At 51.4% G+C, this 17257-nt stretch overlaps 2 protein-coding genes across 2 annotated transcripts; both read right to left on the bottom strand.

Moving 5' to 3' along the window:
- Nucleotides 1-916: 916 nt before the first annotated feature.
- HAPLN4 (hyaluronan and proteoglycan link protein 4) lies at nt 917-8491 on the bottom strand. The gene is made up of 5 exons (XM_012729268.1): nt 8415-8491; nt 7482-7599; nt 6894-7256; nt 5093-5425; nt 917-4762 (listed from the first exon to the last, which is right to left on the bottom strand). The coding sequence occupies exons 1-5, from the start codon at nt 8415-8417 to the stop codon at nt 4371-4373; spliced, it is 1209 nt and encodes a 402-aa protein (XP_012584722.1). The 5' UTR covers nt 8418-8491; the 3' UTR covers nt 917-4370.
- A 1165-nt stretch (nt 8492-9656) lies between these two features.
- TM6SF2 (transmembrane 6 superfamily member 2) lies at nt 9657-15435 on the bottom strand. The gene is made up of 9 exons (XM_012729146.1): nt 15167-15435; nt 14476-14573; nt 14304-14407; nt 13856-13938; nt 13140-13264; nt 12599-12700; nt 11908-12000; nt 11040-11159; nt 9657-10148 (listed from the first exon to the last, which is right to left on the bottom strand). The coding sequence occupies exons 1-9, from the start codon at nt 15399-15401 to the stop codon at nt 9942-9944; spliced, it is 1167 nt and encodes a 388-aa protein (XP_012584600.1). The 5' UTR covers nt 15402-15435; the 3' UTR covers nt 9657-9941.
- Between the last annotated feature and the right edge of the window lie 1822 nt (nt 15436-17257).

The raw sequence follows: 17257 nt of genomic DNA, 5'->3' as shown, positions 1-17257 counted from the left end.
CAGGAAACAACCTAAATGCCCACCATTTGGAGCTGGCTACAAAAATTGCAGTGTATCCAAACAATGAGTATTCTGCCAACCTTCAAAAAGATGGGGAGGGAGGTTATCTACAATGAAAATTATCTTAAAGATAATTTATTAAGTAAAAGAGGGGCTAATTTTAAAGGTATACGTGACATGCAAATGTTTACAGCAGCATTATTCACAATGGCCAAAAAGTGGAAACAACCCAAAGTCACTCATGCAGAATGAGTTAAATGGTATGTACAAACCGTGGAATATTATATAAATGGAATGAAGTCCTGATACATGCTACAACATGGATGAACCTCAAAACCATTATGCTGGGCCTCCCTGGTGGTGCAAGGGGTTAAGTCTTAACACTAGGAAGCTATCAGTAACCACTGCAGCATGAGTTCCATCCCCGGCCAGGGAGGTGAACCACACGGCACAGCCGACATCTCTTGTCTTGCCTGATGCTCCCCTCAGCAGTGTATTTCTGCCTGTTCTGCTCCCCACTCTGTCTCTGGTGAATCCTCTCACCCACATACCCACACACCTCTGGTCTCTACTACAGCTCTTGGATGCATAAATAAATCTTAAAAAAAAAAAAAAAAACAACAAAAAGCCACTATGCTAAGCGAAAGAAGTCAGACATAAAAAGACACATAATGTAGGATTCCATATGAAATATCAAGAATAGGGGCCTCCCTGGCTGCACAAGGGGTTAAACTCTCAGCACTATGAAGCAGTCCAGTCTGGTCCAAAGCCACTGCAGGACCAGTTCCACCCCCAGCTGGGGAGCTGACCCACATGGCACAGCAGACCTCCTGTCTCACCTGCTGCTCCCCTCAGCAGTGTATTTCAGTAGATCCACCTGTCATGCTCCCAATTTTTTTCTGGTGAATCCTTTTACCCCCACACCTCTGGCCTACACCTCAGCTCTTGTATACATAAAAAAATAAATCTTTAAAAAAATACCAAGAATAAGCAAATCCATAGAGGCAGAAAGTAGATTAGCAGTTGCAGGGAACTGGGGGTTGGGAACACAGATGTAGAGTGACTGCTAATGGGAACAGGGTTTACTTTTGGGACATGAAAATGACTTAAACCTAGATAGAAGTGGTGGTTGCACAACACTGAGTGTATAAAACGCCACTCAATTTTTCACTTTAAAATTATTAAAATGGTCAATTTTATCATAAAAAAGTATACATTACACACCATCATTTGTGTAAAAATGGGGGAAAAAAATATAAGCATGTTTATTAACACAAAACATCTCCAGAGACATGTAAGAAAATTTCAGTGTCTCTGGGAAATGAGCTAGGTGGTGGGGCACAGGAGAGACATTTTCCTATCTGGCTTCAGGAAGGATTCCATCCAGGTTGCCAGCCCTCCGCTCTCCCCCAGTCAGCACCTGAAGCCTCCATTTCATCAGTGACCCAAGAAGGAAGTTTCCCTGTTCAGTAGGTCCAGGAAATCCCAGGGAGTGACTCTGGTCAGTCCAGGTCCATGTCCACCTTGCACCAATCAGGGCTGCTTGGGAAGACGGACCACAGCTCTCACTGGCCATGCTGGAAGTGGGTGAAGTTGGGAAAGTTGCTAACCTGATGAGAAACCAAGATGCTGCAATCCATGGAAGGGAAAAAGGATGCCAGTAGGGAAGAAGGTGGCAAGCAAAGAAAACCCATGCACTCCTTTTGGGAAACATGCCCATTTCCATTCCCCCATGGAGGAAGATGGCCCAGCCCAGCCCAGGGTAATCTAATCACTGGGCTGGACACTAACCTCAGATGAATGGTTGCACCCCCAGGAGCCCACCACATCCAATACTGAAGACAACCAGTTAAGTTCTATTTCTATTATCAAATCAAATCTTATACTTGTTTCTCTTCTCCTTTTCTTATATTCTAGATATGTTCAAGGGTCCTTACCCCCACTTCTCTAACCCTCCCCCCATCCTGGGAAAAACTCACAATGTCTCTGCCTTTTAGGTGCAGAACTCCCCATGCAATTTTACATACTTCAGGCTGGATATTGAGCAACAGCCACTAGATTGGTCAGAGACCTAGACAGAGCTGAGAAAGTCTGGGTCCATAAAGATGGCTCAAGGGAGGGAGAAGAAGACAGGATGAGTGAAGGGAGAAGAGAGATTGGTATAGCTGAGAAATGAGGGGAGTAGTTTCCCAACTGAATCATTAGACATACCCAGCTTGGAAATTTTGCCCACCAAAGTGCTTTAAGAAGTATATACCCACTGATTGCCTCACTTACTCATTCATTAAAAAAGAAAAAAATAACCAGTCAAAAGATTCACTGAGTCCCTGCTATAGGCTTTGCAATTACTGGGACCTCAGGACAGTCCTGCTATAAAAGAAACAGGCTCAGAAGGTTTGTCACTTGGCCAGAGCCAAGATTTGAACACCAGCCCAGTTAGTTCCAAACTCAGAGCTAGGTCTCCCAAAGGTGGATGTGATAACAGGAGAACCCAGAAAGGAACCCAGTGTAGCTTCAAGCAAATGACAGGAACTGGGTTTTCCCAGGGTGGCATTGTCCATGGACTGTTTCCCCCCAGCTGGCTCTCACACAGGAGTTTGACTGGGTCCTGACTTAGTAGGAATCACCTCTTAAGACCCGGCACGCATAGTGGATTTCAAAGTTCAAGGATATTCCATCTCTCCTGGACCTCAAAGGAGAAATGTGGGCAGGAGGCAGTGAAGGAAAGAGGAGCTTGGCATGATGGGGATGGGATCGCAGAGGCAAAAGGAGAGAGGCTAGTGCTTGCAGAGCTGAAAGGGCAGTACTTAAGATGGTCACCTGTAGAGTTGCAATGAAAACACCTGGTGTTGTTAGTGCTCATGCACGGCTGTTGTCTGAGTTAGCGTGCAGAAGGAGTTAGCAGCAGCTCAAGTCCAGTCTTGTCTGGGGACACTGCCAGTAGCTGGGCTACCTGACAGGACAGTTCAGCCCCAAGGTGAGAAGTTCCTGAGAGTTGAGAGGTCCAGTGTTATGGGTAGGGGAGGGACTGACAGTCTATTGGAGACAGCTTGGAGGGAAAGGGCCTGCCCACAAAGGAAAGCTTAGGGGAACAGGTTTTCTGTTACCTGACACCAGAGTTTGGACTCTGGCAGCAGAGTTGGGGATGAGGAGTACAAACTGCTGAGTGAGCTTAGGAGGTGGCAGGAGCTGGGTGGGTCTAAGGAAAGGGGCAGCCTGTTTCCATGGTGAGAGGGGGATAACTGAATGTTGGGTGACTCCTGAAATAGTTGAGGGCCTTGAGATGTTCTCCATGGCTGTTGGTCAGGGTGGGAATGAGTAGAGTTGCCGGTCTTTGGGAAATTGTGGTAGCCATGGTTACAGCTGGAGGAAGGAGTACTATTTCCATGGGTGTCACTGATAAGGGAAGGGCTGAGTGATGCTAGGTTACAGGTAGAAACTGGCCTGGCCATCTTGGTGACTGTGGAAGTGGAGAGGCTTGTCTTCATAGTGAATGACATGGCTCTATGGGTCCTGGGGCGAGTGGGGAGGGGAGAGGGATTGTCTCTTTGGTGACAGCCAGAAAAGGGGCTGTCAGGTGAGGATTTGCTTCCTCTAGAGAGATACCTGAGGGATGGGGCATGGCCACTCAGCCAGCCAGCCAGCAGGGCTTGTTAATCTGTCTCAGCAGGAACAGACAAGGGTGGTCTCCCCAGACAAGCACTTCTCCAAGGGTGGTGCTGTTCTCAAAGGTAACTCAGACACAAGGTCTATTACTCTGGAAACTTCAGAGAGCCTCATGGGGAAGGGGGAAAGAATGAGAGTACCAATCTCCAGGTCACTGCAGGGGAGAGGTCAGGAGCCCACAGTCTCCCTGTAACCACAAGGGCTGCCTGACAAACTCCATAGTTTCTGGTTTCTCTACAGGTGACGGAGAGGTGGTTTCAGTGTCAAAGTGACTGTAAACCAGTTTCCAGAAAAATGCAGAAGGTGTGTGCCCAGTCTCCAGGAAATCCCGGGGGTCCAGCCTCCAGGTGACTGGGGTAGAGGGTTATGTGTGGTTGGTTTCCACTGTTTCCAGGTGACCTCGGTAGTTGGCCTCCAGGGATCTTCAAGGGCCTGGCCGGCCTCCAGAAAGAAGTTGTGGGAAGAGGGAATATCCATTGTCCAGGAAAGATGGGGCTTAGTCCGTTTCCAGGTGACTTCAGTTTCTTGTCTCCCAGGACCCGCCAGTTTTAAGGATCCTCTGGGGCATGGTCTGTGTTCTAGAACCGCAGGTGGCCAGGTCAGCCGGCAGGGGGCATGGTCAACCTGCAGGGGCATGGCCTGTTTCTGGGGACCATAGGGTACTAGGCCAGCCGCCAAGCGCCCCAGCTGTCCACACGACAGGCTTAGACTCGCAAAGGAGTCCAGGCAGCAGGGTCGCGCGCGCCTCCGGCCCAGCCGCCGCCTCCGGCCCAGCCCCAGCCCCAGCCTCCAGGTGCGGGGTCCGGCGCGCCAGGTGCGCGGTAGCAGTACACGCCAAAGAGGCGGCGTGTGGCATCTGGAAAGCCGAGGCTGCGTACACCTGGCCGGCGGCCACCACAACGCGCGCGCGGATTCACGATGGGGTAGCGCGCGCTCCCGTCTGCGAGCCAGCCGGCAGTGCAGCGGTCCAGCAGCTGCAGCTTCCATGCGGCGAACAGCTGTCCCACCTTGGCCACGGCTGCACCGCGCGCAGCGCATGCGCGCGCGGCTCCCGCGAAGGGCACCGGCCGAAGTGGCTTCAGGAAGAACACGCGTCCTATGGGGTTGGGATGCGGTTAGGGCTATTCCCGTAACCCCATCTCCCTGGGATTCTGGACCCACACAGGCATGCAGCCCAGACCTCAGTTTCAGGATTCAGAAACGCCCTCCCCTGCAGCCCTGAACCCCAGCCTCAGCGGGAGCAGTGAGGGTGCCAGGAGATTCTGGACTGCTTCGCTGCGCTGTGGCATTCCTGGGGCTGGGATTTCTTGTTTGGGACCACCCGCAGCCGAGGGAGAGGTAGAGTGAGGGCTATTAAACTAGAGTAGAGAGAATAAGCGAGATGGGAACAGGGGAACTGACCTCTGGAGGGGCTACTCCTACGCACCTGCGAGATTGGAAGTGAAGCAAAAGGCATCATAGCGCTCCTCTGCGTTGTGACGGTAGCCATAATTGCGCACGCCCCCAGAGGCACCGCCGTTGACCCCCGTGTTCCCTGTCAATCCCAAGCCGCCGCAGGGCTCACGGGGCTGGCTCACTGGGTACTGCACGGACCCGTCTCGCAGCCAGCCCGCGTTGCACCAATCCAGGCCATCTCGCCAGGCCGCGTGTAGCTGTTCAGCTGATGCTAGAATGCCATCCTGTTCAGCACATGCACGCTGCGCCTCTGTGAAGGTCAGCTTGTAGCGACCTCCACGGGGGTGGTAAGGGAAGACCACACCTGGGAAAACACGCAGTGGGGTCAGTTTGCACACCCCCTCCCCCCAGCCAGCTTCCAGTCACCTGACATCTGCGGTGGCGTGTGACTCTTTAACCTAGTCCTTCCTGTTCATTCTGCACTCTGGCCTCAGACCTAACCACAGCCTTCCCAGGCTCTGATGGCTTCCTTGGCCTTAAATAGGGGTTCTTGACACTCCCCCTTAACTAATCATATCTCCTCTTGCCTCCACTGGAGTCCTTTGCTCATGTTCTTTCTATCCTTTTCCACCTGTTGAACTCCTATTCACCTTCAAAACCCAGCTCCCACAACCCTCTTCTATCCAGTCCTATATACTTCTGACATCCTGCATCATTGGAACATTCCCTCTGGTCAAGCCCTGGGTCTACAGAACTGGCAATGTGTGGGAGCCCCAGAGAAGTTAACCCTGACAGGGATCCCTATGATTTCCAGCATTGGTGAGGACAGTTCATTTTGGTTTCCTCTTCCACTGTCAGTTTTTATAATTTGTACTAACACGAGAGTTCTGTGTGTCTGTTTGAGCGGTAGACATTGGGGTGAGTTGCATTTCAGATACTGAACAGGGTGAGAAGAAATGACCTGAAGCTATTCACTAGCATGTGCCCTGGGCAAGGCTCTGACCTTTCCAAGCCAGCTACCCATTAGTTTGTAATAGCACCTCGCTTGGGTTTGTTTTTGTTTTGAAAATTAAAGACTAGAGAGAACTCTTCGACCAAGATCCTGGCACACAGAAAACACTCAAAAAAGGGGAGCTGTTACCTTCACTAGCATTATTTGCTATTGTTGGTATATTTATTAGGGGAGAGCTTTGAAAACTATCCTCAGCATCTTCTAAGGTGAACTAAAGAGGACAAACCAGGTGGAGGAAATTCTTCAGAAAAAAACCATACATCTCAGCTTCATAGTCAGCCAATGAGTGCAAGCCCTCTCTCAACCACAGTGATTGGTTGGTGGATGGGCACATGATTCAAAGCTGGGCCAATGAGGAACAATTCTGAGCGGTTAGCTGGTCCTGGAGGAAATCAATTGCTAAATTGGGAGAATGCAAGCCTGGGACTAGGGTTTTGATTCCATCAGAGCAAACCTGCCTGAGCAAAGCTCACCTGGGAAGCAGAGCTAAGGGGAGGAGGCTCCTGCCACAGTGTGAGTATCTGATGCTATCCTGGGGTTTCCCAAAGAACTTGCTATTGGCATTTTGGCCTGGCTTGCTAACTATTCTGTGCTGACTGCAGCATCCCTGCCTCAACTCACTGGATGACACTAGCAACCCTCTCTTCCAAGTGCCATGATCTCAAACTTCTCTAGATATTGCCAATGTCCCTGGGAATCACTCTGGATGAGACCCATTACCTTACCCTTCCAAGCCTCCAATTCCTTTAGGCTAGCTTGACTTAGTTTCTGTTATTGCCCTCCCTTTAGAAATACCTCCTCCTGCCCAAGGGTCAGTCACCTTCCAGGTCCAGCTTGACCATGCCTGTGTCATCTTCCAGTTCGTTGGTGACCTCACATTCATAGCGCCCATAGTCCTGCAGTGTGACATTTCGGAGAACCAAGGAGGCATCCCCAGGCCCATCACCCTGCAGTTCTGCTCGTCCGCGATAGCTGCCAAATGCCCGGTGTTGGGGTCCCAGAGCCACAAAGACGTCGACAAAGGCCAGCGGATCCACTACCTTGGTCCACTTGAGGCGGACACCATCATGGCCATGGGCAGCTGCCTCATAATGGTAGCGGCAGGGCAAAACGATGGTGCCACCCCTGTGGCTGACCACCTGCCCGGGAGCTGTCTGCACCACCACGGAGCCAGAATCGCCCTCTGCAGGCGACCAAGCAGAATTCAGTAAAAGTTCCTAGGGGCGGGACACCTGGCAAGGAAGACCCTGGGCAGGGGATATGGGAAAAAGTTTTGGGTGGGGGTACTGGAAGGGGGCTGGGGTGGGAGTATCTGGGGCAGTCCTCCCTTCCCCCTCCCTATACACAGGCTGTCACAGGTGGCCAGTCCTCTTGCAGGGCGTGCCCAGCACCCCCAGCCCGAACTCACCCAGCACGTGCACGACTTTCTTCCGGCCACGCTGTGCCTCTGCGGGGGCTGTGAGCAGCAGGACTCCCCAGGCGGCAGCCCAAAGCGCGCGGGGACCCAGGGCCGCCCGAGCACACACCTGGAAGCACGGGGTTCTCAGTTTAGTTTCCTGACCTTTGTCTTTCGGAGGACTAGCCTCCCGCCTTTCCTTCTTCGCAGAGAGGACTTCTTACACTCCCAGGCCCCCGCCCCGGCCAGGGTGGGATCACTCCCCCAAGAAAACTGACATTCTCCCACCATCTTTCACCTTAGCTCCTGCGCAAAGCCCACGCCCCTGGACTCACCGTGCCTGGTCCTGCGTGTGTAACTTGCCTGATCCTCTAACCCCAAAGCCAGGAGTTTTGGAGCCCCGCCTCCTTCTCTCACTCGCCTAGGCCGAGGATGGGAGGGAGGAGGGAGGAGCCGAGGCAGCGGCAAGCGGCAAGGTTATCGGTGCGCCAGGAGACTGCAGCAAACCGGCCGGGAAGGGGGTGGCGGGGGAGGGTGAGTAGGCTGCCCATGGGATGGTGGAGACAGAATGGCAGAGAACAGGAGATAGAGAAAGGCAGGGAGAGACGAAGAGAAAAAGACAGACATGAAGAAGAAAAGGGGAGAGACAGTAGAGAGAGCGAGCCAGCGAGAGAATGAGAAGGTAAAGCCATGGGATAGAAAAAGTCAGAGACTCAGAGGGAGTGAAAAGGGACAGGGGGTGACAGTGGTGAGGGTGGAGGTGCGAGGGAGTAAAGTATGAGACACTGATTGGGACAGAAAAGGAAAAGCAGAGAGTCCGAGGAAGAGGATACAAATGAGTGAGACTGGGAAGAAAAGAGTATAGACTGAGAGGAGGAGAGAGACTCCAAGAAACGCAGATTTATAAAGAGACGCAGAGAGACCCGCACTCACTGTTCCACTTACCATTCTGCCCGTGCGGCCCGCGGAGCGGCCCCTGCGTGCTCAGACTGTGCTCCTAGAACGCCGGGGAGGGACTGGACAGTTCCAGGCAGGCGCAATCCCGGCGTCTGCCTGCAAGGGGAGGAGGGAGTCCTACGGTGGTGGTTGGGGGGAGGGTTGTCGTTAAAGGGGACGCAGAGGCGCGTGCTCAGTGAAGTGACCGGACACTGAGGAGGCAGGACCACGCATCTCAGTTAGTGTGGGGTCTCTGCCCCTCGGGCTGACCACGGGCCAGCAGAGGAAATATCTTGAGCCCAGTTTAACCATCTATAAATCGGAGGAGGGGGCTTGAAGGAGTCTTCTATTATGGAAATTCTGCGTGGGTGAAGGAGGGGTGCCGGTGGACCTGAAAGGGGGACTGACTTGCAGGACTGTTTTTTGATCTGTCACTTGGTGAACACGGTGGGGTGGTCATGGTTTCTGGCACCCAAAGATGCTCACTCTGGGGGCAGGAGCCTCACAAAAATTATACTTTGCAAAAGGGGCCTGCAGCAACAGGTCCTCGTACAATTTGCTGTGGGATAATGGAAGAGAACCTTTGTCTCTCTGAACTTCACTTTCCTCTAGAAAATAGAATGCTGGTTCATTGGTAAAGATACATGTTTGGATATAAAATAGGTGACTAACTGGGTTGATAGAGACAGGGAACAGGGGTGTCTGATCAAGCCTCTGCTCCCTTCTGGCCCTGAGTCACTAGAACCTTGCCCTTCATCCAAGTTCAAAAACAGAACTAGGAAACAATGAACTCTCCCCTCAACAACCTTGGTTGTCTCCCCAGCCTCCAAATTACGAGCCAACCAGAGAGCAGAAACAGGACTGTGAGTTCTAACAGTTGAATGGGCCAGGGCCCAAGCTCAGCCATAGCCAAGAGGCATGACCTTGCTCTAGGACTGTCATTCCTATGTACAGGTTCCCATCTGGAATACTAGATGAAAGCACATGAGGTTAGCTGCTGGTGTGGTAATCTAATAGGTACTTAATAAATATGCCACACTAGTAGTTATTATAACTACTAGTGACTTCAACAGGTCTCTGGTCCCTCTGAACATCTGGAAGATAATTAAGCAGAGGCAGATTTCTGTTGTCTGGCACCGCCAGATCCTGATGGTCACACCAGTGTCACTGAGTATGCACTGCGCCTTTTGTAGGGCTTGAGAAAAATCCCTTACCCCTCACCCAGAAACACTCAGCAACATTTTGGGCACCAAGTTTTTATTAAAAGAATCCATGGGGGAATGATGGATAAAGCTTTGGAGGGAGTACAAGAGTCCGTGTGGGGTTTGGGCACAATGACAGTTGATCTGGCTGTGGCCCTCTCTGTCAGGACACCAGGCTCCTGGGTCTCCCATTCCATTTGCTGGCTTTAAACCACCATAACCAGGACCAACAACATCTAGACATATACCTCCTTCCTCTAAAAAATACATCCCATTCTTCCTGGAGTAGGACCAACAGGCCATGTAAACAGTGTTCTGGGGTTCCATGGCCCCCTCAGTGCTGCTTCTTGTGGTGGGCCGGAAGTCCCCGAGGTAGGCTGGTGAAGAACGCAGGCCACTGCAAGCAGCGGAAGGCCAGCAGGTGGGGCCCCAGTGCATACAGCAGGTTACACACAAAGAAGCAGGCCCAGGTGTCTTCTGGCACGCGGTAGGTGAAGGGTGTACGCAAATGCATGGAGGCACCCATATGTGAGAACTGTGCCTGGTGGCCACACAAGAGGATGAATGTCATAGGCAGGAACAAGTCCTGGCATTATTGACACCCTCCCACCCCCTGAAGCTTGTCAGATTGCAGTCAGGCAGAACCTAGAGGGTCCCATCTTCAACTAGCTGACTATGATGATCTGTCTCCCTCTCCAGTTCATCTGTCTGCCTCTAAATATACCTCCCCCAAATGTCTTGTCTATCTGTGTCCCTCTGTCTGTCAGTCTCTCTCCTGCAAAACCAGAACCATCTTCACTCATCTGCTGGCCCTGAATCTTATATCTCTGACTTGCATCAAGTTCCTTCTCTTAGTATCACCACCCTGAGCAGTGGCCCTTGACACAAATCCTATCAATTCTAACCTGAAGATATCTTTGCAGTCCCCACTGCCCTGTTCTGGTCACAGGTTTTATCAGTTCCCATCAGGAAGCCATACCTTCCACTTCTCAGATACCTACCATAGCTTACCACTGTTCTCAACACAAACCCCCACGCTCAGTGCTCTTCGCCCTCAGCAACCTCTATGGCCTTGCCTTTACTTATGTTATAGCCTCGCAAAATCACTGTCTCCTGTGCTTTTCTTTAAAGCTGTTCTCATCTGGAATGCCCTTCCTGCCCAGAGAACTTACAGCCTTAGGTCAAAGTCCAGCACCTAAGTCCTCACTTCTAGAAAAATTTCCTCCCATATGGAATCCCTTTCAGCCCCCATCACTTTCTCCTTGACTCTAGTTCTGACCCAATAGGGTTGGGGGTATCTGTGTCTGGTTCTTTTCTCCCCCAGACTAGGGAAAGTTGGAGTACTGAGCTGTACTTCTCGAGGCCCAGATCACCATGCCCAAGAGCAATTACTGAGTAGTCAGAAACTTTCTCCCCTTATCCACCTCCTCACCTGGCCTATGGCTCCAGCAAACACTAAGGCCCAGTCAGGCAGCCAGGAGCAGCCAGGGAAGATGAGGGCGTAGACAGCCAGGATGTAGAAGGGCAGCACATAGAACATGTAAACCAGCATCTGGGAGCACACAGTCAGTGGGGTGAGCAGCAATCCCAGCACGTCTCCTGATATCCTCAATGTGATGCTCCGGGGAGTATCTTACCTGCCTCAGATCCCATCCAAGACAGAGGCTCTCTGCACACCCCACCCCTGTGCACAGTGTGCCTCTATTTCCCTGAGTATTCCCTCCCCCACCGAAATTCATCACCTCCTACCACCTGGACACATGTAATTGAGTCCAGCTCAGTTGAGAAGTAGTATGTCCCCTTGGTCTGGTCAATAAGAACATTCTAGCTCCCTGACCAGAAGATCAACTAATTAAAATGGGCCAATCAGAGCTATTGTATGCATAAATAAATAAATCTTAAAAAACAAAAAGAGGGCCACTACTTGCCTGAGTGATCATCCAGGGAAGTTCTTCATGAACTTCCTACCTGAGAGTTAGGCTTAATCTCTGGGGAAATAGGGCTTATATTACCCTAGGCTGGGTAAGAAGGACAGAGGGCAGCCTGGAGTTACCCAAGGCTGTCACCTTCAGCCCACAAAGGGAAAACCTGGGAATGAAGCCCAAACAAAAAGAAAGCAGGCCCTAGAGACAGAATTATCCTTGAGCTGCTAGAGCCAGTCATCCCTGGAGGCCAGGTACCCCAGCTACTTCTCTTTAAGACACTAAATTCCACTTGTACTTCTGCTAGTTTCACTAATGTTTCTGGTACCTGTTTCAAAGAGGCCCCTTGGCCCCTTCTCCCCCCTCCTGCCTTCTCACCTGTATTTTTGGGTAGGTCACAGGATCCCGAAGGTACGGCTCATACTGGTAAATGTAGACAAAACAGGCATCTGTGGGACAGTCAAGCACCACCTGGGGACAAACCAACAACACATCTCAAATACCTCTCCCACTGGTCCCAGCTGAGGCCACACCTCTTGCTCTGGCTTCCCCTACAGATGGTTCTCTCCCTCTGTCTGGGAAGCCACAAATATTGATCTGGAGAGAATGCTGTAGGGAATGAGGATTTGTCATGGAACACTTAAGTCATGAAGAACTTCCCTGGATGATCACTCAGGCAAGTAGTGGCCCTCTTTTTGTTTTTTTAAGATTTATTTATTTATGCATACAACAGCTTGGGTGCAGACCAGAGGTTTGGGGGTGAGAAGATTCACCAGAGACAGAGTGGGGAGCAGAATGGATGGACTGACTGAAATACACTGCTGAGGGAGCAGCAGGCGAGAGAGAAGAGGTCTGCCACACCATGTGGGTCAACTCCCTGGCTGGGGATCGAACTCATGCTGCAGTGGCTACATGCAGATAGCTTCACGGTGCTGCAGCTAAACTTAACCAGGGAGACCCATTAGTAGTGGACTTTTCTGCAGTGGATACTAGAAAATATGTAGGAGAGGTGGGCCAGGATGTGAGAACTAGAGGAAGAGGAGGGGTAGGCTGACTAGCACAGACTTACCAGGCCCCGGAAGAGGGTGAAGAAGCCAGCTAGGGTGAGGTAAATGATGAGGGCCAGGTCAAGTGGGCGCTGCAGGAGTCCCTTTTTTTGCTCCACCCATACCTGCTCCATGGGAAAGACAGAATGAGAGCTCTGGTATCCAACGGGCACTCAGTAATGGCTCATCACTCCTTTCCTAGTGACCAAGAAGATCCTTCCAAGCAGATAATGTCTTTTTTTTTTTTTTTAAAGATTTATTTATTTGTGCATACAGAACTGGGGTACAGGCCAGAGGCTCAGGGATGGTGAGAGGCTTCACCAGAGACAGAGTGGGGAGCAGAACAGGCAGATCGACGAAGTACACTGCTGAGGGGAGCAGTGGGCGGGTCAGGAGAGGTCTGCCACACCATGTGGTCACCTCCGGGGCAGGCGGGGATCGAACTCATGCGGAAGCGGCTTTAGATTCTCAGTGCTGTGCTTTAACCCGCTGCGCCACCAGGGAGGGCCGCAGATAATGTCTTTGACCAGAAGCAGATCAAGTAGGTAACACCAAAACACTCACCATGTTGTGGGTGCAGCAGGTTGGCGCCTGGGGTTGGTTGAAGATCCTCATGCCAGCCCAGCAGGGAACCAGCACATAGGGGATGGTCAGAAAGAAGGCAGGCCTGATATCTGAGCTGTATTTGCCTGCCATGTGGCAAAGAGATAGCATCGCTCAGTAAAGGTCTCTACCAAAGCCCCTGGCTGAAAGTCTGATTCAAATGTCATCCTTGTTCAAGCTCTAATACCTGTGGCTCCCCAGACACTCTTTAGTCTGGCCTGCCTTGATTTACCTTTGGATACAGCTCCTACACTACAGCTATTTTGTGCTCTCCTTGGACACACTTGCATTGTTCTTCCTGACAGCCAGCCCCTCACACCTGCTGCCTTCTCCACTTGACCTCCCAGGATCCACCTACAAAGTTTTCCTTTTGTCTCCTGGATTCAAACTAAAATTCTTTTCTTGTGTCAAGAACATGCTGGGCCAAATCCCTGGTGATAAAGTAGAGAAGTGGAGTTTACCCTCCTCCCTCCCCTCCCACTCTCCAAGAAGAAACAGGGAGAGGCAAGGCAGATTATTGCCTGGTGCATGGACAGGCATAGGGAGGGAGTGCTTCAAGGACACTGGGGAGAGAACGGAGGACCCTGGGGAGAGGATGGAGGACACAGTGGGGGTTTCTGGGCAAAGGGTAGTGATCTAGCCCAGGAAGAGGGGATTCCTTAAAGCTAAGGCGTTACCAAGGATGTTTCCTGGGAGGAACACCAGGATACTCATGATGAAGGATCCCAGCCAGTAGAGTCCAAGGCTCCGGTACTTCTTCCTGGGCAGGGGGTCAAGGAATGACTAGGAGATACCCACCCCTTAAAGCCCTAGCTAGGACCCAGGGAAACCCTGGGCTCCAAGTTTGCCCAGGATAGAAGGGACAACAGGGAGCTGAATGAAGGAATGAATAGTTGGATCCTCTGTGCTAGGACAAGTGAATGCTCGGGCACAGGAAAGACCAGCTGGCCACCCCATACACCTGTGATGCTTGCCAGAATCTTCTCTCAGCCATCCCTGACTGGAATCCTAAAGAGATGCCTCCTGATCTCCCCTACAGGGAAATTCTTGGGCTCCACCCTAGCTTGGGAACCCCTAGGGTCTTGACCTTCCCAGGTTCCAGAAGCTACCCTGCCTGCCACACACCTTTTGCGAATGGCTCCAGCCATGGTCAGGTAGAGAAGGTAGTGAACGGTGCCGTCCCAATAGCAGGCGAAGACTCCATGCGCAGTGCGGAGATATGGATCACCCTGTGGGGGCAGGTGCAAGGCTCAGACAGGTAGCAGACAGGAGGCATACCAGGTTGTCCCCTGCCTACCTCCTTGGTGTAGAATTCCATGAAGCCAACCATATAGCCATCTTCCTGGAGAGCAATAAGGAGGTCCACCACCGAGGTGAAGGCAAAGACAGCAAATACTGTGGGAGAGTAAACAGGGCTGAGTTGGTGTGTGTGGTGGCGGTTAGGAGTTGGGGGACAGAATGAATGATTGCAGGTGAGGCAGGGCCAGGTGTGGGCATGGACTGAGGCTGCAGATCAGATACCCAAATTCCAGGAAAGGATTCAAGGCCCAAATAATCCAGTTCCCAGACCAAAGTTCATGTGACCCACTCCAGCCTCTCATGAGGCATAGTTCCTGCCCTTAAGCGTATCCTGGCTGATGGGGGAGTCACCATCCTAGCCCTTAGGAGATACCATAGTGAGAGGGAAGCAAGTCATTTCAGGAGCTCCCAGTCTGATGCTTTGCTCTTTGGAGCCCCAAATCAGAGGAGGAAGGCTCTTTGAAGTTTCCCTTCAATAGAGTTTAGGGTCATACTTCTGACTATATAATTTTCCTGTCACTTGTTGACAATATATGTTTGACTCAATTTGTCACTGATTCAATAATGCCAAAAAGCCAGGTCTTTTTGAGGTGCTTCAGTTTGATGAGCGCCCTTCAATGATCACCAGTCCAATGGAGGAGACCCTGGTCCAGGCAGTTCTCTTCCTCAGGATCTTCCCACTGACTCACCAGCATAGAGTGGGTCATAGTAGATATCACCTCGGGACAAACTGTAGATAGCCACAAAGAGCAGGCCCAGGACCAGTATACTCATCAACGCCACCCCTAGGGGGCTGTGGAGGAAAAAAACCAAGTGAGGGAGGCCAAGCCCATTGATGGGGCCCATTTCACCTAATGAGGGCAGCACAAACTCTGGGACACTCCAGGTGAGAAGACTGAAATGTCTGTCATCCAGGAATGCCATTTCCTGAAACTCTCTCTCAAGCTGCTTCTCCCTCCTGGAAAATCTACCCAAAAAATATCTTTTCCACTTGGCATGTTCCTACTTATTCTTCCTGGCCTATCTATATTGTCTCTCTCCAAAAATCTCCCCAACTCATCAGTAAAGATTGTTGCCGAACTTGGGTCAAGTATATTATTGACACTTCTGACTAGACAATTTTCCTCTCACTTGCTGATATGTGTTTGGCTCAACCTGTCATTCATTCAACAATGCCAAACCTTGCTGGTGAGACAATTCCCAACTCTGCCAGAGGGTCTCTAGTATTCACTCTGTATACCTGTCTGAAGCTCAGACTCCTCCCAGCTAAAGTCCAAAGGCTTCCCTAATTCTACCTCACCCTGCCCTGATCAGTCTCCATCAACCTGATAAGGCAGGTCATTAAGTGCATGGATAATATAAGCCAGTTATCTCTGGATGGCCCCTAATACATGGCAAACTAAGGTCCAGAGAGGGCACAGGTTTATCCAGAGTCACACACTCTCCCCCACATTCTCTCTAGATCCCTTTCTCATGAATTCTTTTGACACCTGGCATCCCATCCTAGTTCCATCTTACCAATAACAATTATAATCAGCAGATGAGGCCATTAACAGTATTTGCACACAATTCTTAATTCTTAATTATAACTATGGGATAGGATCTAGGTCTTATTTATTATAGAAGGAAGAATCGGGGAGTCCCAGAGCAACCAGGCTCATCCAAGAGGATGAAGCCAGGAATATTTGTACCTGAGGAGTCAACTCCTAAGTCAGTACACTACACTTTTTGCCCTGTTTTTTGGTTGGGGGTGTTGAGGGGCTTTCATATGCCTGGTACCCAGTGACTGGATCCACTGGGCTGCCTTCTAGGGCTAGAAGACAGGAAAGGGAAAGGGAGAGGTCAAGGAATATAAGGAAAACTGAAGCTAGGGAGCAGGTGGGCCAGCCCTGAAGGAAGCCCCACTTCTGATAGTTAGGTGATGAAGGAATCACCTGATAGGGATGGTGGGGTAGTGAGTGTGTAGCAAGAGTCAGGTCACTATGGCCTTATCTGGGCAAATTCTTGGTGACTTGGGAAAGTATGCGATACTTCTCTGCGAAACCCACTGAAACTCTGATCTTTGGGGTACTCTTAAAGCTTTACACCCCTTCTCCTCAGGTCCCAAACTGCCATTGAGTGTCCCCAACCCCACAACACATTGTCTGACCAACAGAAAGAGACTTCTGGTTGTAGAGAGGTATTTCTGATCCGGCCCCCCTTCTTCGTGGGCAGAACTGCATGGAGGTGCCAGGCTCCCGGACCTGGGCAACCACAGTTTATCCTCTCTACAGTGCGTTCCTTGGCCCCAGCCCGCCCCGCATAACCTCCCCACACGCACTGTGAGAGCTCCGAGACGTGGTTGAGCACATAAGACACCGGGAGGGCGCCAAGTGACAGAGCCGCGATCTTGCCGGCCAGCGGCGGTAAGTCCATAGCGGTGGGTCGGGATACCCGCAGGGCTCAGGCCTCAGCAGCTCAGCCACGGGGCTTCAGGCGGGGTTGCCCCGACCAGTCCAGTCCCTCAGGCCCCGCCCTGCGCAAAGGTCGTCCCCACCTCCCCCACGGTTCCTGGTCCGCCACCTCCTGGACTGACCTGAGCACTCCCAGGCAGCCTGAGTCCCCGCCCCTTGCAACAGGTCCTACCCTCCTCCTAGGTCCTGTGCCCAGCCTCGGTTTCCCTTTCTGTTGAAGGATAGAACAGGCGGCCTCAGAGCACTTGTTGAAGCCAGAACTGTCCTGGCCTTCCCACTCTGCGCCTGAACTGGGGACTTAACTCCTGCATTCTTTATCCCAAAGTA

This window comes from Condylura cristata, unplaced genomic scaffold, assembly GCF_000260355.1.
Source record: "Condylura cristata isolate star-nosed mole 26May11 unplaced genomic scaffold, ConCri1.0 scaffold00024, whole genome shotgun sequence".
Taxonomy (NCBI): domain Eukaryota; kingdom Metazoa; phylum Chordata; class Mammalia; order Eulipotyphla; family Talpidae; genus Condylura; species Condylura cristata.
This window is presented reverse-complemented; position numbering and strand designations above follow the sequence as displayed.

What these genes read in the sequence shown, in the direction of transcription:
- HAPLN4 (XM_012729268.1), bottom strand. An exon ending in GGTCAAGCTGGACCTGGAAG is followed by an intron (nt 5,426 to 6,893) that starts GTGACTGACCCT and finishes GTGTTTTCCCAG; the next exon opens with GTGTGGTCTTCCCTTACCAC. An exon ending in CTTCACTTCCAATCTCGCAG is followed by an intron (nt 4,763 to 5,092) that starts GTGCGTAGGAGT and finishes CCAACCCCATAG; the next exon opens with GACGCGTGTTCTTCCTGAAG.
- TM6SF2 (XM_012729146.1), bottom strand. Translation starts at nt 15,401, where the DNA reads ATGGCATTCCTGGATGACAGACATTTCAGTCTTCTCACCTGGAGTGTC. An exon ending in TCACCCTCTTCCGGGGCCTG is followed by an intron (nt 12,001 to 12,598) that starts GTAAGTCTGTGC and finishes GTTTGTCCCCAG; the next exon opens with GTGGTGCTTGACTGTCCCAC. An exon ending in TTGCTGGAGCCATAGGCCAG is followed by an intron (nt 10,149 to 11,039) that starts GTGAGGAGGTGG and finishes TGTGGCCACCAG; the next exon opens with GCACAGTTCTCACATATGGG.